This window comes from Schistocerca gregaria, chromosome X (genome assembly GCF_023897955.1).
Source record: "Schistocerca gregaria isolate iqSchGreg1 chromosome X, iqSchGreg1.2, whole genome shotgun sequence".
Taxonomy (NCBI): domain Eukaryota; kingdom Metazoa; phylum Arthropoda; class Insecta; order Orthoptera; family Acrididae; genus Schistocerca; species Schistocerca gregaria.
Window position 1 is genome coordinate 671079716 of NC_064931.1, and position 27262 is coordinate 671106977.

The 27262-nt window shown below is 44.2% G+C and overlaps 1 protein-coding gene across 2 annotated transcripts in view; it reads left to right on the forward strand.

The window, feature by feature from the left end:
* Positions 1-27262, forward strand: part of LOC126297578 (protein turtle homolog B-like) — a 476180-nt gene that overhangs the window by 314972 nt on the left and 133946 nt on the right. For both annotated transcript variants that reach the window (XM_049988544.1, XM_049988545.1), the window contains one exon: positions 21862-21989. In XM_049988544.1, the coding sequence (XP_049844501.1) occupies positions 21862-21989 (128 nt within the window). The remainder of the gene's footprint in view (positions 1-21861; positions 21990-27262) is intronic.

Below are 27262 nucleotides of genomic sequence, written 5' to 3' on the forward strand. Positions count from 1 at the left end.
CCAATTTATACTAAGAGGAAACGAAATGGCACCATCAACAAAACTGTGGTGCCATGAGGCATCGCAGCACGTGCAGGTCTGTTTACTGCAAGCACAATAGCTGCATTGTTCGCAGGTACTTCACGCTGTGTGGCACTGAGCTCTTGTTCGTGTTACAATGAAGTGGCAGGTGTTACGTTCTTGAAGCGTTTTATTTAAGTTCCCGTATTGTTTCTCTGCTCTGTTTACTGTCTCTCGAGGGTCCACCGTCGTTGTTTCTTTGAGGTGTTTCTGGAGCGCTTGCCTCTTCTCCATCTGCTGGCTGTTCATTTACACGTCACTCGTTAACAAGCTTCTGTTTTCGTAGTTGCTGGCTATGTCGAACGTTGACACTCCTGAAAGGTTTTTAAAGCATTTGAAATAAAAATTAGTTGTGAGAGTTTAGCAGTGATGTTTAAGTGATTTTTGTCCTACCGGACCAGAAGGAGTTTACAGGGAAACGAAAATTCTGACAACATCGTTTTTTTCTTTCAAGTCTTGGGGTTATATGTGTATCTCATTAAACTTAAGCTCATGAATACGGCCACGGCATGCCGTGAATTCAGATGTTGCGTTAAGCCGTAGCCTCTCTCCCCTTACCTCCCTCAAATAACTATCACGAGCAGCTGATTAACAGCATATCATTACCATCAAGATCACGCCCAGCGGAGCACTGGTACATTAAAAACAATCAATGAACTGATTACTACTGCGTGTTTAGAATGATAGTCTTCATAGGTGTGAAGTATTGCTACATTAAATATGATGTAACAATCATATGGGCGAATTTAAATTACTTTATTGTGGTGTCTGTGTTCTTAAGAACGATGCAATATATCTTATGACATGCATGCATATCCTAAAGAACAGGCACTGCAGTGACTACAGCCGTTATTAAAAACATGAAACGTATTCGCAGTTGCGAACTCGAACAACCATCAGCTGTATTTGGAAATGATAGCAGTGAAGTTGTGCTGCACTGGAACTCTAACCTGAATTTCCCGATTCACGCGAGCGGTAGCCTTAAGCGCTTTTTTTGCGCTGATCACTTTTTTATTTTTTATTTTTTTTTTAATTGAAGGAAGAGTGGAGTGGTTAGTTACGAGCACGTGGAGACAAGGCGGTCAGGCGTCGGAATCCGAGGCCTGGCCGCGATGCCTCCCCCTCCCATCCCTGAATCACTCCCTCAAAGTAGCTTTTTGATTTATTTATTTTTTGTTATTTTTTATTTTATTTTATTATTATATTTTTTACCAGGAACAGGGTAAATGTTTACTTACTTAGTGCTCAGAATAGGTTTATGATATCTTGACTTAGGTAACGTGCACACTAAAGGCATTATCGTTAGTTTGCAGTATTTGAATCCATACACGCCAAACTGCAATACAGCAGCATACAGACTTAAAAAATAGCACAACATTTTCGGTAAAAGCGATACATCCAAAGTTGACTTAGTTTGCGAGTGTTCTGTTGTACTTAGATGTTAAAATGTTAATTGTGTCACTGCGAATAAATGCTTGCGCGACAAACGTTTCTATACTCCAGAGAATATGCCTTATATGTGTAACTGATTTTCGTTATCTGAAATTTTTATCAAAAGATTTTGCTTGGCCTGGACCAGTGTTATCAAACTATGCTGTACTAAGTCTTCTGGACGACGACTGCAATGTTCCTCCGAGCACCAGTGGACATCAGAATCAATATTCACTTTCACGAAGGAAGGATGATTTTAGTTTAAGGCCTTGAAGATGCCGAGTTCACAAGAGAAGCACGAAATTAGTTTTTTCAAACAATGTGCTGAAAGATATCGGCCATAGACTTAAGGAACCTTCCTGAAATTCGACGCAAGTGATTTAGGGAAACCGATGTTACATAACTTGGATAGCCGAAAGGGAATTAGAAATTCTCTTTGCGTCTCACGACCGCGTGTTTATAATACCTGTGCCTATCTCGCTTTGTAAGTATTAAGAGCTGCGAGTACTATCAACAATAACTACTTATCCAAAGATTTGCAGATGACGAAGAAATGCGATTTATTTAATTTGGCAACGGTGTTAAGTTGTGGTGAATAGTCATTAGATATTTAGTCCAACAATGTCCTCCAACAGTCACTCCGAATCTAGTCACCATGGAGGAAAGTACCTTAGGAATGCGTAATTCGATAGTAATAAATACAGAAGCCTTGCAATTGATCTCGTGAGCCAGTAATCCTTTTATTTTAGTACGAAACTTTGGTCGTTTATTTATATCAATAAGTCTTACAAGCCCTAGAATTATTGTGCCCCTAATTCTTAAGAAATTGAATGTATAAAAAACAGTGCACTTCGGAAATTGTCCTACGGCTACCGTTGTCCAATCAATTACAGTCTACTCCCAGCTCGAGCAATTTTTACAATTACACTACTAGCCATTACAATTACTACACCACGAAGATGGCGTGCTACAGACACGAAATTTAACCGACAGGAAGAAGATACTGTGATATGCAAATGATTAGCTTTTCAGAGCATTCACAGAAGGATGGCGCCGGTGGCGACACCTACAACCTGCTGACATGAGAAAGTCTCCAACCGATTTCTCATACACAAACAGCAGTTTACCGGCGTTGCCTGGTGAAACGTTGTTGTGATGCCTCATGTAAGGAGGAGAAATGCATACAATCACGTTTCAGACTTTGATAAAGGTCGGATTGTAGCCTATCACGATTGCCGTTTATCGTATCGCGACACTGCTGCTCGCGTTGGTCGAGCTCCAATGACTGTTAGCAGAATATAGAATCGGTGGGTTCAGGAGGGTAATACGGAACGCCGTGCAGGATCCCAACGGCCTCCTATCACTAGCAGTCGAGATGACAGGCATCTTATCCTCATGGCTGTCACGGATCGTGCAGCCACGTCTCGGTCCCTGAGTCAACACATGGGGACGTTTGCAAGACAACAACCATCTGCACGAACACTTCGACGACGCTTGCAGCAGCATGGACTATCAGCTCTGAGACCATGGCTGCGGTTACCCTTGACGCTGCATAATAGACAAGAGCGCCTGCGATGGCGTACTCAACGACGAACCTGGGTGCACGAATGGCAAAACGTCATATTTTCGGATGAATCCAGGTTCTGTCTACAGCATCATGATGGTCGCATCCGTGTTTGGCGGCATCGATGTGAACGTACATTGGAAGCGTGTATTCGTCATTGCCATACTGGCGTATCACCCGCGCGTGATGGTATGGGGTGCTATTGGTTACACGCCTCGGTCACTATTTGCTCGTATTGACGGCACTTTGAACTGTGGATGTTACATTTCAGAAGTGTTACGACCCGTGGCTCTTCCCTTCATTCGATCCCTGCGAAACCCTCCATTTCAGCAGGATAATGCACGACCGCATGTTGCAGGTCCTGTACGGGACTCTCTGGATACAGAAAATGTTCGGCTGCTGCCCTGCCCAGCACATTCCCCAGATCTCTCGCCAATTTAAAACGTCTGGTCAATGGTGGCCGAGCAATTGGCTCGTCACAATACGCCAGTCACTACTCTTGATGAACTGTGGTATCGTGTTGAAGGTGCATGGGCAGCTGTACCTGTACACGGCATCCAAGCTCTGTTTGACTCAATGCCAAGGCGTATCAAGGCCGTTATTACGGCCAGAGGTGGTTGTTCTGGGTACTGATTTCTCAGGATCTATGCACCCAAATTGCCTGAAAATGTAATCACATGACAGTAATATAATATATTTGTCCAATGAATACCCGTTTATCATCAGCAATTCTTCTTGGTGTACCAATTTTAATGGCCAGTAGTGCATAATGTCGTTAAATCAAGATTCAGTGCCATACTGGCTATGTGTGGCAACTAGAGCTCAGTGAAGTGTTACATTGATAACGGAAGGGATCGCCGGTAAACAGTAAGGGTCCTTTTACGTTTTCTTGTACTTCGCATGACCATAACCTCTGATAATATTCAAGCCGAATGTGCGAAACGGCTAGTCACACGATGACTCTGATTCATTACCACTACCCATTGTCAATTTGGATGCTGGTCTTCCAGTTCGAGGAGAGCAAGGTAATACAACAGACAATCTGAACTCAGGCACTGAAGCAATGTGAAGTTCAGACCAACAAGTGCGCTGAAAAGTGCTTCACTTTCATTTGTCTGGAATTTCTGGTGCTGCCTGTAACAATCTAGACTGTTAAAATGAGTATAGGTTAGCGAATCAGATCTGTGACTATCATGTGTTATTTCTTTCAAAATAAATTATTCTTATGTGAGCAATTAGTCAAGCAGTACCATATTACCATTATATGTTAACGGAATACATGTTATTCACACAGAGTGAAACACACTGCCACTTTTTTCAATTCTATTAACACAAAAACGCAGATTTATATGTGTTACCTGATGTTCAAAGGTACAGTGAAAATGCTGTTGATTCCTGCAACGAGAATTTTTGTAATTAGTAATACGTTATTTTGCTTCATGATAACGCTGTTTTCAACGTACAGCTTGATAAAGAGCTGTACGTCTTTCTTCTTTTTCTTAGTTATTTCTGCTAAAACGTCTATCGTCTGATGGCGATTCTTGTATGGCAGGTGTCAAAGCTTTATCCTATTGTCTGACAGATAAATATAACCAAAAAATAAGTGCATATTTCCTAAGTATAGCTGCATAACCAAGTAAAGCTCAATCACAAATATTTAGCACTCATGAGCCTTCGTACCATTAAATCAGCAAAGATCTGGAACCAAAGACACAGGTTTCAAAAAAGTAACAAATTCAGGCAAACTATACCCAGCAACAAAACATATGATGGGGGCATGCTCGGTAACATGTGATATAAGCGTTCTGAGGAAGAAGGAAGATGATGGTTTAACACAGACGATTGAGAGAAACCGCGGAAAACCAAACTCTGAATAGCCACACTGAGAAGGGAAGGGTGCTCTATTTGTGGACGAACTCTTCGAAATCGAAATTAGATTGCAGCACGCTGTTTCTCACGTACTGTCATATCACACGCTAAAATTCGAAGCCCTCTAGCTGCAGATGCCTGCAAATATGTCGACATGAAAAATAAAGACGTAGTATAATCGGTGTCATCTCCGATCAGAATCCATTTTGCTAACCACTGAGTCAACTTTCTCGGTCTAGAGTTCTAGATGTAGTTGATCCCATTCGTGCGAAATAATTGTGCAGAAGTTTAAAAGAGGGACTTTGTGGTCTGCAAGACTGCATTTATCCTTCTCAGTGAATAGCACACATGATCTATAGCTCTCAGAACGAAAGAACTCTACGCAATTCAAATGACACATTTCCAACTTAAGGGTCTATCTTAATGGTCATTAGCCTTGATTACTCATCTTTTATCTTTCCATATTCTTCTTTTCCCAATTATACGTCTAGATGCTAGTACACAGGCTGTTTCAAGAATGTTTACCCGACTTTTCAATACTATATTATCTATATTAATGAAGATAGAAATTTGGAGTAAAATTTTGCATTGGCGCCAGCTATAAATTTCCAGCCGAGATCTTCCTGGCGCAGGTAGCTCGCTCGCTGTCTAGTTTATTTCCAAACTCGCGTCGAGGTGAGATAGCGAAAACACAACAAATAGTCCAGTAAACGTACGCAAATTAGAGGAAAAAATTGGTGTAGTCGTAAATTTTTGAACGATGGAAGGGGGTATAATGAGCAACGAATTACAAATACTGACCAGTGGGGTGTGAGCATTGGGACAGGGTGCCGGGGTGGGGGTTTTTCTTGACTATCTCGAAAACTGCAGATTCTAACGAAACCTGTTAAATTTTCTTAAAAAGGTCATATTAATTTTTTCCTTAGGACTAGTAGTTCACGCGTTGTAGGGGATGGACTTGATAGATTGTTAAATAGTGTTTTAATGGATTAAATTAATGTATATTGCTAAATAACATGGGTTAAGGACAAATATTAAACGTGTTTACCACATCCAAGTGCAGTAGAACCTTGATAAGGGATAAATTGTGTTCTGGGGGTGTAACAGGATGGAAAGGCAGGATTGGAGGTTAAAAACGTGAGGTGATATGTAGGTCGTTGGATTGTGCTCATGTACTTCCGTCCGTGACAGGTGCGCAAAACATAGAGCAAGTCGATAATTTCGTATTCACTCTACCGCACTACGTCGCAAAATGCAACTCCATGGGATTTCACACAGTTAGCCCGACCCCTCCGCAGCTCGCCTTGTGAATCACTAGCGACACAATGCTCATCACACACTAAGTGTGTTAACGCTACATTGAATACAGATATGAGTTGCTAACAATACAGCGCAATAAAAACTTATACGAGGGCGTGCTGAAAGGTATGTCTGCGAATCATTTATGTGAAAACCCTTCAAACTTTTCAAATGAAACAAACGTTATTTACATACTATGTCTTTATTTTTCATATCTACATATTTGCAGGTATCTGCGGCTAGAGGGCTTCGAATTTTAGCGTGTGACATGACGTTGCGTGAGAAACAGCGTGCTGTAATCCAATTTCGATTTCGAAGAGTTCGTCCACACATAGAGCACTCTTCCCTTCAGCATGGCAATGTCAGACCACGCAGAACGCTGCGACATCTGCAACAATCCGACGACTTGAGTCCAGTGTTATGTAAAAGAGTTCGTGCCGGGAAGGGAGGAGATAATTGTTACATTCCACTTCTGACACCAATTGTAAAAGAGTACGTGGTTTGGGGATGGGGTGAGAAACTTCTGACACCAATGTTAATGTATAAAATGTCAGGGAAGTGGGAAGAAGGTTGTTACATATGCCTCGTGGTTGCAGTGTGCAGGAGGTCCAGAAGTCAGGATTTGATAGTGTGCATCCAGAGCTGCCGTTAAATGACTAAACAGGAAATTAAGTACAATAAAGAGGATACATTTCAATACACGGAGTACAAAGGGCGCGCCTAGGGTCGGAAGTTAGCAGGGTTAGGCGAGTCTAGGAGGTCGAACAATTAGATGCAATTGGTAACGGAAGGGGAACCGGTTCATGTTAACTTACGTTGGTGGCCGGTCCTGAAAGCAGAGCCAATGGCTCTGCCTTCCAAAAAGACGTCTGTTCTGCTCGAGGTCTGGATTAGAAGAGAGAGAAGCAACTGTGTTCTGCCCCGCAGGACGCTCCGGCGTCCACACACGTGATCGGTATCCCGCGCGCGCTATTGGCTAAAATCGATGGCGTGAATTCGCTAGCAGTTTCAGCAGGGGCTCAGGGCGTCTCCTGTCATCAGCTTTAGCTGGGCGGAACTGCCTCGGTTTTGAAAGACAAGCGACTTGTGTCACGTAGACATGGTGTGAATTACTCTGGGAGAAAACTTGTAAAGATTCCACTGGGCCTTTGAAATAAATTTCTTAAACCAATTCCGTAAAATATTCCTTGACTGTCTGCCATCCTGTACAGTCCCCTATCATCCTCCATACAGTCCCGACTTGGCCCCATCCGATTTTCATCTGTTTCCAAAACTTATAAACACCTTCGAGGCCTTCACTTGGATATTGATGAAGCGCTGCAAGCAGATATGAGGCTGTGACTCTGTCAACGAAGTCAAACATTCTACACAGACCGTATTTTGTCGGGAGAAATTTGTTCTTCGCCAGGGTGAGTACGCTGAGAAATAAATATGTAGACTTGAAGAATAAAGATGTAGAATTTTAATAATGTTCCCTTCATTAGAAAAGCTTTAAGATAAACGAGAAGCACTAGTTTGCCTTTGTTCTACAGTATTACTTTTATTGCGTTAACTGGTCATCATCACGCATTTACTGATTATTGTCACCAAAGAAATTACAATGTTTGTAAGCAACATTGGAAGAGAAGTTACACGTCTACATTGAGGCAGAAACATACAGTAAGTAATATCTTTGAAAATGTGGTGGTAATGCAATGTAAAACACACAAAAAAATTTGAACAGTAAATCAATAAAAAAATTAATACAGTAGAACAAAAGCAAACTAATGGTTTTCATTTTATTATAATGTTGTTCTACTAAGAACAGACGAAAAATTCTCTTAAAGCTTTGAGAGTTTTCACATAAAAATTCAGAGGCATTACTTTTCAGCAATCCCTCTTACTTAACTCTCTGCCCATCGTTTTACAGTGCTAGAGTGAAACTGATTCTTAGACATCCTGTACGGCAGTAGCGTTCTTCCAGCATTGTCAGCTTCTGACCACGAGTGCTGCTCGCTTTTCCGTTTACAGACAAACTATACCTCCCCAGCATTTCTTGTCCATTTCTCTCAAGTGAATAAACAAAATAACTTATCTGAGCTCGTGTTTACTGTGTACAGCGGAGTTATTTTCAGTTTATTAGAGAGCTTATTTGCAGTTCTTTAGTGCTCAATCAAGAAAAACCTAGACAGATGGAGCTGTCAACCGTCTACCACATTGAAGACTCTGCCCCCAGGTCTGACATGTTTTTAGTATGTATCTGACAATTTCAGTTTCATTGTTTCCATTATGAAAGGCTGAAATACAGGATGAGCACGAAGTCTTGCCCTGATCATCACAATTTATTACCTGAATAACCGTTTGACATAATAATTTACATTTGATGCCGTTACATAGGTTAGTGTTACTAGTTTTTTTTTTTTTTTTTTTTTAAGACCACGTACTTTAGTAAACCTCGACGTGTGGTCCCTTGGTAGCTCGGAGACTGTGGAGGCGGTATTCCAGTTCCCGCCAGGTGTTTCGTAACATGTGGTCTGTCACTGTACCCACAGCAGCTTGTATCCTAGCCTTCAGTTCGTCGACGTCAGCAACTGGTGTGACGAAGATAAGTAAAGAAGTCAAAATTGCTAGCAGCTAACATTTTCCTGATGAAATGCGATATTGAAAACAGTAAAATGACAGGCTGATCTTGGAAGATGTCTGAATGTTCTTTTCCTATAGTTTATAAGAATATAATGATAAAATGCCTCTCGGAGCGGCAGTATCAGCTGACAAAATGTATAGATGGACAATGATAATGGATCTGAGTGAAAGCTCAAATAAACAAGCACGACAAATGGAAATAAGCTGTTAAAGACAGTGTGTGGCCCTCTTTTACTGACGGTTCACAAACACCTTCATGAAGCTGGTATTGTACACCTAAAAACCACAGGTAAGTGTTATTGCACTGCCAGAAGATACTCTTTACAGAAATCAGAAATATGTGTATCCGACAAACTAGTAATAGCATTTAATCGTATCCATAGACTATTATTTACGTTCTCTAGACATTTCTTCTCCATTGTGATTGTAGTATTTTCTGACCAGTCCAGATCATAATTCAGATTGTTTTTGTGCACGGTTTCCATCATCATGATCTCTTCGGGTATCAGCAGCATCGTGTCTAGAAGAAGCACGAAACTAGTTTTTGAAGCATCACCCTTATATGACGCACAACCAGCGTTATGCTACCGGGTATGCGAGGACGGTGCTTGATAAGTTATGCTTGTCACACTTCCACCAAACGATGTTGTTGATGTTTGAAAATGGACGATAGTGCGAGAAACTGTCATTATTGCCGACTATAATTTTGACTGATTTCATTGATAAAACCATTACCATAATGTGTTGTTGTTGTTGTGGTCTTCAGTCCTGAGACTGGTTTGATGCAGCTCTCCATGCTACTCTATCCTGTGCAAGCTTCTTCATCTCCCAGAACCCACTGCAACCCACAAACGTCTCTTCTCCCCAATCCTATTCAATACTTCCTCATTAGTTATGTGATCTACCCATCTAATCTTCAGCATTCTTCTGTAGCATCACATTTCTAAAGCTTCTATTCTCTTCTTGTCCAAACTATTTATCGACCATGTTTCACTTCCATACGTGGCTACACTCCATACAAATACTTTCAGAAATGACTTCCTGACACTTGAATCTATACTCGATGTTAACAAATTTCTCTTCTTCAGAAACGCTTTCCTTGCCATTGCCAGTCTACATTTCATATCCTCTCTTCTTCGACCATCATCAGTTATTTTGCTCCCCAAATAGCATAACTCCTTTACTACTTTAAGTGTCTCATTTCCTAATCTAATTCCCTTAGCATCACCCGACTTAATTCGACTACAATCCATTATCCTGATTTTGCTTTTGTTGATATTCATCTTATATCCTCCTTTCAAGACACTATCCATTCCGTTCAACTACTCTTCCAAGTCCTTTGCTGTCTCTGACAGAATTACGATGTCATCGGCGAACCTCAAAGTTTTTATTTCTGCTCCATGGATTTTAATACCTACTCCAAATTTTTCTTTTGTTTCCTTTACTGCTTGCTCAATATACAGATTGAATAACATCGGGGAGAGACTACAACTCTATCTCACTCCCTTCCCAACTACTGCTTCCCTTTCATGTCCCTCGACTCTTGTAACTGCCAACTGGTTTCTGTACAAATAGTAAATAGCCTTTCGCTCCCTATATTTTACCCCTGCCACCTTCAGAATTTGAAAGAGAGTATTCCAGTCAACATTGTCAAAAGCTTTCTCTAAGTCTACAAATGCTAGAAACGTAGGTTTGCCCTTCCTTAATCTAGCTTCTAAGATAAGTCGTACGGTCAGTATTGCCTCACGTGTTCCAACATTTCTACGGAATCCAAATTGATCTTCACCGAGGTCGGCTTCTACTAGTTTTTCCATTCGTCTGTAAAGAATTCGAGTTAGTATTTTGCAGCTGTGACTTATTCAACTGATAATTCGGTAATTTTCACATCTGTCAACACCTGCTTTCTTATGGATTGGAATTATTATATTCTTCTTGAAGTCTGAGGGTATTTCGCCTGTCTCATACATCTTGCTCACCAGATGGTAGAGTTTTGTCAGGTCTGGCTCTCCCAAGGCCGTTAGTAGTTCAAATGGAATGTTGTCTACTCCGGGGGCCTTGTTTCGACTCAGGTCTTTCAGTGCTCTGTCAAACTCTACACGCAGTATCGTATCTCCAATTTCGTCTTCATCTACATCCTCTTCCATTTCCATAATATTGTCCTCAAGTACATCGCCCTTGTATAGACCCTCTATATACTCCTTCCACCTTTCTGCTTTCCCTTCTTTGCTTAGAACTGGGTTTCCATCTGAGCTCTTGATGTTCATACAAGTGGTTCTTTTATCTCCAAAGGTATCTTTAATTTTCCTGTAGGCAGTATCTATCTTACCCCTAGCGAGATAAGCCTCTACATCCTTTCATTTGTCCTCTAGCTATCCCTGCTCAGCCATTTTGAACTTCCTGTCGAACTCATTTTTGAGACGTTTGTATTCCTTTTTGCCTGCTTCATTTACTGCATTTTTATATTTTCTCCTTTCATCAATTAAATTCATTATTTCTTCTGTTACCCAAGGATTTCTAGCAGCCCTCGTCTTTTTACCTACTTTATCCTCTACTGCCTTCACTACTTCATCCCTCAGAGCTACCCATTCTTCTTCTACTGTGTTTCTTTCCCCCATTCCTGTCAATTGTTCCCTTATACTCTCCTTGAAACTCTGTACAACCTCTGGTTCTTTCAGCTTATCCAGATCCCATGTCCTTAAATTCCCACATTTTTGCAGTTTCTTCAGTTTTAACCTACAGATCATAACCAATAGATTGTGGTCAGAGTCCACATCTGCCCCTGGAAATGCCCTACAATTTAAAACCTGATTCCTAAATCTCTGTCTTACCATTATATAATGTATCTGATACCTTTTAGTATCTCCAGGATTCTTCCATGTATACAACCTTCTTTTATGATTCTTGAACCAAGTGTTAGCTATGATTAAGTTATGCTCTGTGCAAAATTCTGCCAGACGGCTTCCTCTTTCATTTCTTAGTCCTAATCCATATTCACTCACTATGTTTCCTTCTCTCCCTTTTCCTACTGACGAATTCCAGTCACCCAGGACTATTAAATTTTCGTCTTCCTTCACTACTTGAATAATTTCTTTTATCTCATCATACATTTCATCAATTTCTTCATCATTTGCAGAGCTAGTTGGCATATAAACTTGTACTACTGTAGTAGGCATGGACTTTGTGTCTATCTTGGTCACAATAATCCGTTCACTATACTGTTTGTAGTACCTTACCCGCATTCCTATTTTCCTATTCATTATTAAACCTACTCCTGCATTACCCCTATTTGATTTTGTATTGATAACCCAGTATTCTTCTGACCAGAAGTCCTCTTCCTTCTGCCACCAAACGTCACTAATTCCCACTATATCTAACTTTAACCTATCGATTTCCCTTTTTAAATTTTCTAACCTACCTGCCCGATTAAGGGATCTGACATTCCACGCTTCGATCCGTAGAACGCCAGTTCTCTTTCTCCTGATAACGACATACTCTTGAGTGGTCCGCGGCCGGAGATCCGAATGGGGGACTATTTTACCTCCGGAATATTTTACCCAAGACGACGCCATCATCATTTAATCATACACTAAAGCTGCATGTCCTCGGGAAATTTACGGCTGTAGTTTCCCCTTGCTTTCAGCCGTTCGCAGTACCAGCACAGCAAGGCCGTTTTGGTTATTGTTACAAGGCCAGATCAGTCAATCATCCAGACTGTTGCCCCTGCAACTACTGAAAAGGCTGCCCCCCCTCTTCAGGAACCACACGTTTGTCTGGCCTCTCAACACATACCCCTTTCGTTGTGGTTGCACCTAAGGTACGGCTATCTGTATCGCTGAGGCACGCAAGCCACCCCACCAACGCAAGGTCCATGGTTCATGGGGGGAGGATTATCATAATAATAAAAGCAATACAGTAATTGTCTCTCTGCTTTGGCGGTACGTTTACTTTGAGTTACTCTAGTTGCGCGTTGATCAAGAGACAAAAAGGACTACGACACTAAGCACTTCATATCATTTCACTATGTACTCCTCATTTGTATTTGAATGTGTTCCCACTTGCTACCAACTCTGAAAAGAAATATGGAGATTTGCAGATGATGCGTACATGAATGAGGGCTGAAGTCGTCATAAGTTTCCAAGCAAGCGGAGCATGTACTCGGAGGAACACAAAATCCCTACGAGTTATAGAGCGTGTGCGAGATTCTGTCACCAGGTGGCTGGTTTTATTCCTATTCCACGAACCCTACAAGAGAAGTAAAGTGTCTTTGAAAGACAATGTGTCGCAACGTAGCTAATAGCATGTAGCGCCGTCCTGCCTGCATTGCATTTGGTGTGTAACTTAACAAAATCTTCAACTGCTAAGTTCAGATTGTTTTAATGCCGCCTGATTTTGTTGTTTTATTAGCCTATTTTCTAAGAGTGTCATTCTTATTAATGTAACATCAAGTTATGTAATTTCGTTCTACTTATTTCTATGGTTTTTCAGTGCCGTTGATAAAAGTATTTACAAGGGTGACAGCAGAACAGTTGTCGATGGTGATATCTTCATTTTACATTTGTAGCTAGTTACGTATTGTAATATAATTATCTGAAAGAGAAAGCATAAATAAAGAAACTAATTCATCTATTTCCACTCCGCCCATTTGTCCGTATTTCATTAGCTTTTCTTCAGTAACTCCGATTGCCTCGTTAATATGGATGTTAGTATAGCAGCTTGTAATGTCAAGGCGATGTAGAAAATCCATTATGTGCTGTTAGTTCTATGTTTTTTTTTTTTTATTTGATCAAGTAATGCAATCGAATTTTTATCATTAAGTTGCATACTTCATTTTGACACGTTAGTATAATGACGTTCTTTCAACATATGGAAATTATGTAGCAGCGGAACTTTAGGACGAAAGTAACTTGTGTATGATGTGTACTGCCAAGTAGCATAGCTCGATGGAACTTGGGCTACACGTAAAACAACTGCTACAATATAGTACAGAAGTTAATTGAAAGAAATACTCAATCAGATGACCAGAAATTACACTTTCATTCAAAGACAAGAATCACACTGTAACCATCGCCATTCATTATGGTCCCCTAGGCCTTACAAAAGATGGGACGTAGTTCTTAATTGGATGTGCAATCACCACGAACGGCAATGCATCCTTTTCAAGGTGCTCGTATGCTGCCCTCAAGTTTGGCCAGCAATTCTTGTGGTAGGAATCTGGGTAGTCGGTGGTGCATGTGAACCTCCTATATTACAGAGGTGATTATAATTAAAGTTAAACTTTCAAAACGCTGAATAAGTAACAACACTGGGCAGAATGACGTGAAATTGCAACGGAATATTATCGGAGAAGGGGAAAAAAGTATGGCAGAAGAAAAATAATAATGTGAAAATTGATCAATAGATGGCGTTGTATGTGACAGAATACGTAAATGAAAACACCTGTCATGCGCACGACCCATAAAAGTTGGTATAAACACTCCGGGTACACGGCATTTCCTCCTTTCTGCGACGTTCGCCGTGACTATCTTAATCCAGGATCGCACGCTGTTTGTAAAGCTGTATTATAAGAATGATGACTGTGCCCACGTCGCTCTTCCTTGTTCCCGGTAAAATAATTACACAAGGGAAAGAAGAAGAGAAAGGAGACGTACAGCACAATAACAGGAGACTGGAAGAACCAGAAGAACGACAGACGGACAAGCAGGACTACCGCCGCTGAACCATAAACCTGACTCCCATAGTCAAGGCGGGATTGAACAAGGGCTCTGTAGAGGTGCAGAAGCATAGACGACCTGCACCCCACTTGGTGTTGCTCAGGCAGCGGAGGGCATCGAGGTGCTGCCAGTACTTCCGCTTAAGCTGACGAAGATGTGGAAGCCAAGTCAATCGGTCGTCAAATACTAGTCCTAAGAATCGATATGTCTCCACTACAGTGAATGGATCGTCACTCAGGTAAAGTTCTGTTGCCAGATGAACGGTACGACGCCGATAGATGTGCACACGACAGTGCGGTGAAAACTGGAAACCGTATGCTAAAGCGTATGACTGCGCCTTGTGGATGGCTCCCTGTAGGCGCCACTCAGAAACAACAGTACTGGTGAAGGAGTACGAAATGCAGAAATCGTCTGCACACAGATGAGACAGACAGCACCATAGCTGCTGCTATAATATTAATGGCCACTAAAACTAGAGATACACTCAATACAGAGCCCTGCGGGACCCCATTCTCGTGGATATGGGGAAAACTATGGGAGGCACAGACTTGGACCCGGAAAGTACAAAGCGACAAGACATTTTGGATAAAAATCGGGAGCGGGCCTTGGAGATCCCATTCATACAGTGTGGCAAGGATATGATGTCGCCAGGTCGTCCCATGTGCTTTTCGTAAATCAAAAAAGGCGGCAACCAGGTGTTGGCGTCTGGAAAAGGCTGTTCTGATGGCAGACTCGAGGGACACAAGATTATCAGTGGTAGAGCGACCCTGGCGGAAGCCTCCCTGATATGGAGCCAGTAGGCGACCCGACTCCAGCACCCAACCCAACCGCCGACATACCATACGTTCCAGCAGCTTACAAAGAACGTTGGTGAGGCTGATGGGCCGATAGCTATCCACATCAAGCGGGATTTTACCGGGTTTGAGCACCGGAATGATGGTGCTGTCCCGCCATTGCGATGGAAAGACGCCATCGCACCAGATACGGTTGAAGATGACGAGAAGATGTCGCTTGTAGTCAGATGAGAGATGTTTAATCATCTGCCTGTGGACGCGATCAGGCCCAGAAGCTGTGTCGGGGCAATGTGCAAGGGTACTGAGGAGCTCCCACTCTGTAAAAGGGGGCGTTATAGGATTCACTGTGGCGTGGAGTGAACGAGAGGACTTTCCCTTCCAGCCGCCGTTTGAGAGTGCGAAAGGCTGGGGGGCTAATTCTCCGACGCAGAGGCTCGAGCATAGTGCTCAGCACAGTGCTCGGCAATCACGATTGCGTCGGTTGATAACACGCCATTTATGTTAACACCAGGAACACCTGTTAAGGTCTGGTACCCGAATACACGTTTGATCCTTGCCCAGACTTGGGAAGGTGACGTATGGCACCTAATGATCGAGACGTATCTCTCCCAACACTTCTGCTTCCGTCATTTGATAAGTTGGCGAACGCGGTCAAGGATCCGTTTAAAGGCTATGAGGTGCTCCAGGGAAGGGTGCCACTTATGCCGCTGTAGAGCTCGCCGACGCTCCTTAAATGCTTCAGCGACTTCCGGCGACCGCCAAGGGACTGCCTTTCGCCGGGGACACCCTAAAGAGCGAGTGCCCGCGTTTTATGCCGCAGAAAGGATTGTTGTAGTCACCTGCTCAACCATCACATCGATGTTACCGTGTGGGGGAGATTCAACGGGGACAGCAGAGGTGAAAGTTACCCAGTCTGCCTTGTTCAAAGCCCATCTGGGCAGGCGTCCATGTATCTGACGCCGGGGAAGTGACAGGAGGATGGGGAAGTGGTCACTACCACACAGGTTGTCATGTGCTCTCCAGTGGATAGATGAGAGAAGTCCTGGGCTGCAAATTGATAAATTAATGGCCGAGTAAGTACCATGAGCCACACTGAAATGTGTGGCGGCCCCAGTATTCAAGAGACAGAGACTGACCTGAGACAGTAAAGTTTCGACATCTCTGCCTAGGCCAGTAAGCAGTGTGCCAGCCCATAAGGGGATATAGGCGTTAAAATCTCCCAAAAGTAGGAAAGGTTTAGGGAGCTGATCAATAAGTGCAGCTAATACATTCAGGGGTACTGCACCATCTGGAGGAAGATATACATTGCAGGCACTTATTTCTTGCATCGTCCTTATTCTGACAGCCACAACTTCAAGACGGGTTTGAAGGGGCACGGTTTCACTACAGACTGAGTGTAGGACATCAACGCAAACTCTACCTGACACTCGATTATAGTCGCTACAGTTCCTGTAATATCTCTTATAGCCACCAAGGGCACGTGTCCACATTGCTGGGAACCAGGTTTCTTGGAGGGCAATGCAGAAAGCAGGTGTAAAGCTTAACCGTTGCCGTAGCTCAGCCAGACGGTGGAAAAAAACCGGTGCAATTCCACTGGAGCATTACGTCATCGTGAGACCGGGAAGGTATGAAACATTCAATGAGGCAGTTTACGCCTCAGGGTCACCTGCTGCCACCGACGCATTGCCTGAGCAGTCTATATCCATTTTGTCTGAGCGTCTGGTGAGATCTACATCCTCAGCACACGCCAGAAGCTCCACCTTATCAACAGACGGAAAGCTTGTAGACAGCAGTGGTGTGGGTGCCACATCAATTCCCTTGGTCTTGGGGATCTTCTTTCTGGATTTCTCTCGCTGAACCTTGGGTTTCTCTGGTTGGGAGAGCTTCACTGATTCAGTCTCCAGGACTTAGAATGATCGTGAAGCCCTACGACCAGCTGCTTTTGGGCTTTTCAGCTACTGGCGAGTGTCATGTTTCCCACTAGCAGAAACCTGGAAAGGGAGTGACCTAAAGGACCCCTTCCTAGCAAGACGAACCTAAGAAGACTTACGCTTTTCTGGCGCAGAAGTGGGGACTGATATCCCCCATGGTTGGTATCCCCGAATTAGGTGGTGCAGGAGCAACAGGGAGAGAAGTGCCCCCTACGATTAAGGGGGCAGGTGTAGTCTTCTGGCTCTGAGAGATGACTGGTGTTGGCGGAGCTGATGGAACCACAACTGTTGTAGTGGCGGCGTCAGACGTTGTCATACGTACAGGATGTAGGCGTTCAAATTTCCTCTTAGCCTCAGTGTAGGTCAGTCTGTCCAGGGTCTTGTACTCCATGATTTTCCATTCTTTCTGGAGAATCCTGCAATCAGGCGAGGAAGGCAAATGGTGCTCTCCACAGATGACACAGATAGTTGGGGCACATGTTGTATTGGGATGTGATAGACGTACGCAAGCTCGGCGTGTGACGCTGTTAAGTACAGCTGGAAAACATATGGCCGAACTTCCAGCATTTAAAGCACCGCATTGGAGGAGGGATATAGGGCTTTACATCACAGCGGTAGACCATCACCTTGACCTTTTCAGGTAATGTATCATCCTTAAAGGCCAAGATGAAGGCACCAGTGGCAACCTGATTATCCCTCGGATCCCGGTGGAACGCCAAACGAAATGGACACCTTGCCGCTCTAAATTGGCGCGCAGCTCGTCGCCAGACTGCAAAAGAAGATCGGTGTGGAATATAATACCCTGGACCATATTTAAGCTCTTATGAGGCGTGATGGTAACGGAAACATCCCCCAGCTTGTCACAATCGAGTAATGCCTTTGACTGGGCGGAGGATGCCGTTTTGATCAAGACTGACGCAAATCTCATTTTGGATCAGCCCTCCACCTCCCCAAACTTGTCCTCTAAATGCTCAACAGAAAACTGAGGCTTTATGATCATGATAGATTCCCCATCAGCTCTCATACATACAAGGTACCGGGACGAATAAGAGCCACTGACGTTCCTTCCATGGTGTGATCAGGGAGGGGAACGATTTAAGGTTGTACTTCTGTGCATTGAATTGAGCCCGTCAACGCTTAGAGACTGCTGGTGCTTAACCACCAGCAAGAGATATGTACTACGCTTCATCGCGTTTCATCCGCACTGATGGCATCCACTCCAACCAGGGCCCTCCCCACGGGCGCCACCCATCCGCAGCAAAGGACACCTGGTAGGATGGCCATTGCAGGGAGCAGTGCTGTTTTTCTGGGAGAACGCTGGGGGATGCGTACCCCTAAATTTTTTCGTCAACAAAGTAATTTTTTTACGATGTTGAGACCTTTGAAGGACATAAATTTTTTATTTCGCTTTTTCGTGTTGCTAATCGCAATACGAACGATACCAGCGCAGTTTTTGGTGGGAAAAGCGATGTCATTGACTGTTTCAAGCATTTCGAAGCTGCGGCAACCGTTCTAGGCAACTGAATCACTGGCAGCCAGTTCGACAAGCATGTAGTGCCGTCGCCCGCTAATAGTGGGCGATAGTAGTGCTAAACGGATATGCGTACGCTCAAACTCCGAGCTACCGATAGATGTCTCTACGGTCCCGCTACCATGATGATGTTTATGACATCATGGCTAAAACCAGACGGGTGGTATCCCATGCTTTAGTTATAAGTAATTTTCGCTGCATGTCGGAGTACCCTCAAACCTTTCTTTATTAAAAAAAATAAAAAAAAACCACTGGCCGCGAGTCCCGATGCCCCAGGGTGACGAGCAGGCGCAGGCATCAGCAGAGCGATCCCTGTGTGGTTAGGGGGCTACAACCAACAGGGTACATGGCGACCCCACCACAACAGACTGGCTATCGTGCTGGATATCAGGTGCATCCAAGCAAACAAGTCCATTATCATCGTCACGGTAGAAAACGATACTTCACAGTTGATGGAAAAATACGCACCCAGCAGGGTGATCTCACCCAACAGTTGGAGAATGAGCAGAAGTGCAGATCCATGTCGACAAAGGACGCTATAGATCTCAGCACATGATAGACACGATGCACCATGTAAGGCGCCCTTCCCCAATTTGCTCGCTCTTCGGGAAAATTTTGAAAAATGGAGGTCAAACCCTACAGGAGACCCTAACATAAAGACCGAAAGGTGTGAGACTCCTTTTAGTCGCCTCTCACGACAGGCAGTAATACCTCTGGCCTATTCTAACCCCCGGACTCGCAAGGGGTATGATTCATTTGTCATTTGTAGTCGACCACTATTAAATTATGAAGCTTACAGCACCATCTATTGATACATTTTGTAACTATTTATTTTTCTTCTGCCATACGTTTTCCTCCTTTTGCGATAATATTCCGTTGCAGTTTGACGTCATTCTGACCAGAGGTGTTATTTCTACAGAGGTTTGAAAGTTAAAATTTAATTATAATCTCCCTGTACATCTCTCCTATACATCCCACCCGCGCTCAGTGTGGTTTAAGTAGGGGAAACGGGCAGGCTAATCCATTGGCCGTGTATCCTCTCATTCCATGAGATGCTCCACCTGAGCTGCTGGATGCGGTCACATACAGTCATCCTTAGACGCAAATGAGAAAGGAGTACCGTGTCACGATAATTTTGACCAGTGAGTGCTCAGTATCCAAAGATTTGGAGTTCAGTATTACCATGCAAAGTTATGCCTCGCAACACCATGAACGTTGGAGCATCAAAGCGATGAAGTCTGACATTACGTGTTCCCACCTTTCGCCATGAGAAGTTACGTCAAGCACTGTCAAACACGATCGTTGTGGAGGTCCATGTTTGATGCTGTTCGGAGGCACAATGTTGCATGGTCATACTGCCTTCGAAATCTTTGAACGTGGTATTCTCGCCGATCAATACTATTGTGACTCTGTACTCCTTCCCCGCGTCCGTCTTTTGAGGGGTGCATTCCACCCTGACTTCATTTTTCTGTATGACAGTGCGCGACCATATCGAAAAGCGCCAGCGGAGGAGCTTTTGGAACGAGAGGATCGACGACGAAAGGATTGACCTGCCCGTTACCCTGACTTAAATCCAATTTAACACGTGTGAGGTGCGTTTGAGAGACAGACTGCAGCGCGTTTACATGCACCAACGACCACGGGGCAGTTGTCAAACGCTCTGGCGGAGGAGTGGAGAGCATTACCGCTAGAATTCCTTGATAAACTTGTGATGAACATGGGGGCAGGTGGCAGACAAAGCATTGCTGTCCTTGGTGATCACATAACCTATTAAGAACCATGTCCCACCTTTTTTAGTGTCCAGAGGACCACATGAATGGTATGATAATTAAATCAAGACCTTAATCTGTCGACAGGCGTTGGTAAACATCAACGGGGACCGTTTTAAATGTGTGCCCCGACCAGGAATCGAACCCGGGATCTCCAGCTTACATGGCAGACGCTCCAGCCACCTGAGCCACCGGCGGCACAGAGGATAGAGCGACTGCAGTGACTTACCCCTTGCACGCCCCCCGTGAGACCGACATTCCCAACTTAATGTCGACATACTACATACGTAGTGACCCTGCCCATTACACTCATTACTCGTGGCAGACAATCTTACCGAGTCCCGTAAGAGATCGGGCAATGCGTGTGCATTAGCACAGAAGAAGAAGGTCAATGGCCGGTGAGCCTTAACTATATGAAAATGGTATTTGCTCTTTCTGATATGTCCGAAAGAACAGATACCATCTTCATACACATGAATGATGGTGTCTTCAGCGTAATTTCTGTCATTTCTCTTCGTCTCGTTGCGTATTTCTTTCAGTTACCTTCTGTACTACACTGTAGCGGTTTCTTCCTTACATGGTTTAAGTTTCATCAGTCTATGTTACTTGGCAGTGACACATGGTGCGAGAGTTACTTTTGTCCTGAAGTCTTGAACACCAGTGTACAAGGCAGTAGAATGTATCGTGTCTAGTTGTATACTCTGAGTACCGTTATTAACTTAATTTACTAGGACCAAAGTAGGTTGCAAGATTTCTACTGTGCTCTGTACTAGTTTGCTTACTTATTTAATTCTTCACGTGAGTGCAACTGAAAATATCTGTACCAACTAGGCTGTTAAGTTAAAACCATTGCATGAGACATGACATACTAACATTGTAAATAAATCAAACATGCTAGTTTAGAGCCTCTGCAACTGGAAGTGTATCGTAATTTTGGGAAAAATATTGTTCCGTTTTCATAAATGGGACAATAAGATAAATTTTCAAACCCTCTCTACCAGTCGAGCAAAAGCCCGTGAATTAACAGCAGAGTTAAAAGTTTGGGAACCATGAAGAGCCTGTTGTCAATGAATAACTGCATAAAGACACCTACCCAGTCGAGCTCTGCCTGCCAAAATTCTAGGATCTAGGCATTGTCATACCATGTGGTTGTGGTCTTCTTCTGTGCACCTGTTACAGTGATCATTCAGTGTTTTTGAAAACTGATAGGCTGCTGTAACGCTTGGTAACTGCTCACTCTGTTACCGTAACGCATAACTAGATGCTTTGTTTCGTTCCAGTTCCGACGGCGGTCATCCTGGGAGGCCCGGACATCTACGTGAATAAGGGCAGCACCATCAATCTCACGTGCACCATCAGGAACCCCCCGGAGCCGCCTGCCTACATCTTCTGGTACCACCACGACAAGGTGCCCACATCTCTTATTCTGCATTCCAGTTATGGGACTTATTTCTTGTGCACCAGGACATCATTATCTGCGCCTAATTATCTACTAAATCTTTCAGTTTAAAACGAGAGACATTTCAAAAACGTGAAAAACTTTGTGGATTTTCCTTACCCCTTCATACTAAATATCCATCGAATAAGCCTATCAATTTCTGTAGGTTCAGAACCGCATCAGAAGTGGCGTGGCGCCAGTGAAGGCAGACATGATCAAGTGAGGCCTTGCAGATGGGTATGACAAATGAGATTGTGGTGAAAATCAGGATATGGAGCAGCTGACCTGTCCTAACAGTCTCTGCAAATGTACCCTCGATGAATTACAGTAGGGACGTAAGGAAGCATAGGATTTAACCAAATTGTTGGGAATAAATTTGATCTTCATACACGAAAAAATAAGTAAATGCAGATTCAGAATACATAACATATTAAAAAACGAAATGACAGCCTAACTACACTACCGGCCATGAAAATTGCTACACCACGAAGATGACGTGCTACAGACGCGAAATTTAACCGACAGGAAGAAGATGCTGTAATATGCAAATGATTAGCTTTTCAGAGCATTTACACAAGGTTGGCGACACCAACGACGTGCTGACATGAGGAAAGTTTCCAACCGATTTCTCATACACAAACAGAAGTTGATTGGCGTTGCCTGGTGAAACGTTGTTGTGATGCCTCATGTAAGGAGAAGACATGCGTGCCATCACGTTTCCGACTTCGATAAAGGCCGGATTGCAGCCTATCGCGATTGCGGTTTATCGTGTCGTGACATTGTTGCTCGCGTTGGTCGAGATCCAATGACTATTAGCAGAATATTGAATCGGTGGGTTCAGGAGAGTAATACGGAACGCCGTGCTGGATCCCAACGGCCTCGTATCATTAGCAGTCGAGATGACAGGCATCTTATCCGCATGGCTGTAACGGATCGTCCATCCACGTCTCGATCCCTGAGTCAACAGATGAGGACGTTTGGAGAACATGAACCATCTGCACGAACAGTTCGACGACGTTTGCAGCAGAATTTACTATCAGCTCGGTTACCCTTGACGCTACATCACAGACTGGAGCGCCTGCGATGGTGTACTCAACGACGAACCTGGGTGCACAAATGGCAAAACGTCATTTTTTCGGATGAATCCAGGTTCTGTTTAAGCATCATGATGGTTGCATCCGTGTTTGGCGACAACGCGGTGAACGCACATTGGAAGCGAGTATTCGTCATCGTCATACTGGCGTATCACCCGGCGTGATGGTATTGGGTGCCACTGGTTACACGTCTCGGTCACCTCTTCTTCGCATTGTCGGCACTTTGAACAGTGGACATTACATTTCAGATGTGTTACGGCTCGTGGCTCCACCCTTCATTCGATCCCTGCGAAACCCTACGTTTCGGCAGGATAATGCACGACCGCATTTTGCAAGTGCTGTACGGGCCTCTCTGGTTACAGAAAATGTTCGACTGCTGCCCTGGCCAGCACATTCTCCAGATCTCTCACCAATGGAAAACGTCCGATCAATGGTGGCCGAGCAACTGGCTCGTCACCTTACGCCAGTCACTGCTCTTGATGAACTGTGGTACCGTGTTGAAGCTGCATGGGCAGCTGTAACTGTACACGCCATCAAAGCTCTGTTTGACTCAATGCCCAGGCGTATCAAGGCCGTTATTACGGCCAGAGGTGGTTGTTCTGGGTACTGATTTTTCAGGATCTATGCACCCAAAATGCGTGAAAATGTAATCACACGTCAGTTATAGTATAATATATTTGTCCAATGAATACCCATCTGCATTTCTTCTTGGTGTAGTAATTTAAATAGCCAGTAGTGTAGTACTGTAGGAGTCCGTGGCCTATATTCCACTGATCAACATTCTATTGGAGATGTGAATAGTGTTTCTATTCCAATAACTTATATTTCATGTTGAAGCAGGGCATGCACTTTTGTCAAAATTGTGGCACATGTAAACTACTGCCAAATCCCAGAAGCTGGCTGTCTCTTACCTTGTTACATCGTTATGCCTCGCGACCTGACTTTCCCCTGAGGTGTCTGTGGAGACTGAAAAGTAGAACAGAGGTTGTGATACAATGAACGTATAAGGTGCACCTGTAAAGCTCAATCGATAAAAGCTTTACCCGAGAAAGTTTCATGTCCCTGCCTTCCAAACACCGTATTTCTGATCTGCTAGAAAGCTTCAGTTATCTGTTGTTCGCTAATGTAATGCGCACCATCTTTGTAAATGACATCTACACTTATAAGCCAAAACATTAGGAAGAATGGCCACCGTGAGACTGAATGGCATCTGGTGACTTTGCGCACTCCTGACGCGGGAAGGGAAGTATATGCACTGAACAACCAGAACATTATGGACATATACCTAACAGCTGGTATGTCCATCTTTGGCACGGATAACAGCGGCGACGCGTCGTGCCACGAAGCAATGAGACCTTGGTATGTCGTTGGAGGTGTGCTGACACCATATCTGTACACTCACAGGTCATCCAACTCCCGTAAATTCCGGGGAAGGGGCGATGAGCTCTGATGACACATTCAAACATACCAAATGTGTTCGATCGGGTTCAGATCTGGCGAGGTGGGAGGCCAGAACATCAATTCAAACTTGTCACCGTGTTCCTCAGACCACTCCATCACACTCCTGGCCTTGTGACATAACACGTTATCTTGTTGAAAAATGCCACTGTCGTCGGGACACATGATCGTCATCAAGGGGTATAAATGGTCTGCAACTGGTTTACGATACTCCTTGGCCGCCATACACGAGCTCCACTGGACCAACGGATGCCCACTTGATTGTTTCCCAGATCATAATGGACCCGCCACCAGAGTTCAGGTGTCAGGGAGCTAGTCTACTGGAGGAGGACGGATTCGCGTCCTCCCATCGGCATGATGAAGAAGGTATCGGGATTCATCAGACATGCAACGCTCCGCCACTGCGCCAACGTCCAGTGCCGATGGTAACGTGCCCGTTTTAATCGTAGTTGCCAATGTCGTGGTGTTGACATTGGCACATGCATGGGTCGTCGGCTGCAGATGCCCATTGTTGTGTTCAGTACACTGTGTGTTCTGGCATACTTGTACTTTGCCCAGCATTAATGTCTGATGTTAGCCCCACATTAGACACTAGACTCGAATTCGGGAGGACGGCGGTTCAATCCCGCGTCCGGCATCCTGATTTAGGTTTTCCGTGATTGCCCTAAAACACTCCAGAAAAATGCCGGGATGGTTCCTCTGAAAGGGCACGGCCGACTTCCTTCCCCATCCTTCCCTAATCCGGTGAGACCGATGACCACGCTGTCTGGTCTCCTTCCCCAAACCAACCAACCGTTAGCCCCGCAACAGTTCGCAGTCTGTCCTGTTTTACCAATCTGTCGAACCTATGACGTCAGACATCTGTAATGAGGGATGGCCACCCAACCCCGCGACGTCTGTACGTGGTTACACCGTTGTGTTTTCGAGCATACCGTTCTTCGAACTTGGGACATCGCGGCAAACGATCGCTACGTACTTCCGTAGTTATCCAACGACGTCGTTAGTTACGATTGCAATGGTACGCCGTCATCGAGACTGGACTGTAAATCAATGGAAACGTCCGACTTGGTCGAATGATCACGTGTCTTGTTATACCATGTTGATTAGCGTGTCCGGATTCGCCGTCATCCAGTCGAATGGTTGCTAGGTTGCTAGAAGCATAATTTGCGCCACTTACGCAGGCTGGTGGAGGACAGCATATTCATATATGGATATTCACATGGGCTTACACGAGACCTGTGGTAGTAATCTAAGACACCATCGCAGCCGTGGACTACGTGAACATTATTGTGAACCAGCTGCAGCCCTACATCACAATTTCTTACGCGACTACGATGGCGTCTTCCAACAGGGTAACTGTCCTTGTCCCAAGGCAAGAATTGTTCTACAGTTGGTTGTATTGCGTGACACTGAACTCACATTGATGTTCAAATGATTCAAATGGCTCTGAGCACTATGGGACTTAACATCTATGGTCATCAGTCCCGTAGAACTTAGAACTACTTAAACCTAACTAACCTAAGGACATCGCACCGAGCGAGGTGGCGCAGTGGTTAGCACACTGGACTCGCATTCGGGAGGACGACGGTTCAATCCCGTCTCCGGCCATCCTGATTTAGGTTTTCCGTGATTTCCCTAAATCGTTTCAGGCAAATGCCGGGATGGTTCCTTTGAAAGGGCACGGCCGATTTCCCTCCCAATCCTTCCCTAACCCGAGCTTGCGCTCCGTCTCTAATGACCTCGTTGTCGACGGGACGTTAAACACTAACCACCACCACCACCTAAGGACATCCCACAACACCCAGTCATCACATTGATGTCTTGGCCACTAAATTCACCTGCTATGAACCGCTGGGATACATATGGGAAGGCATCGGGCGCCAGCTTCGTGGCCACAAATTACCGAATCTTAAATGAAGGGAACTGCATGGGCTGTGCATAGACATCAGGTGCCACATACCTCCGTAAACGTACCAACAACTTATCGAATACATGCCACGGAGAATCTCTGCCATATGGCATCCTAAAGGTGGGCCAACACGTTATTAAGCATGTGTTCATAATGTTTTGACTCATTAGCATCTGTTTCTTATTGAATTTTTAACGGTATGTACGCTTCTCAGAAACTGCAGCACTATCATTCATCACATTAGTAAGATTCCTAGACCGTTATACAGATTTAATTAATTACGGTCCCCTTTGCTGTATGTCAATTCCATGACTGAAAATAATGTCCTCCGATTTCTACTGAATGTTTTTTTCTGTGGTCTCTTATTTCCATTATGCTGTTAACTGCGTCGTCGATTGAGCTTTTGGGTCAAAGACCGAACTGATGTCGACTAAGGCTGAAGAGTCTCCTGTGTGACATTAGTCGATTACAAAGGAGCCTGTCCTGTACCTTAGCTAAAGTGTTTAAGAGGCAGATGGGCCTGTAACTATTTGGGCCTGCTATTTCCCGATCCTCCGATTTTTTTTAATGATTATAACGTTCTAAGTTTTCCACATGGCAGGAATCTTACCTTGCAGCAATGCATCGATTAGTATCTCTGTTAGAAAAAGGGAGATCAGTGCAACTGTATTTTTGAGTGTTTCGGAATGTGTGCCGCCTGGACCGGGAGTCTTCTTACTTTTTAACTGTTTAAGTGCTGACGCTACCTCTTGTTGGGCAAACGGGACAGAATCGGGGCCATT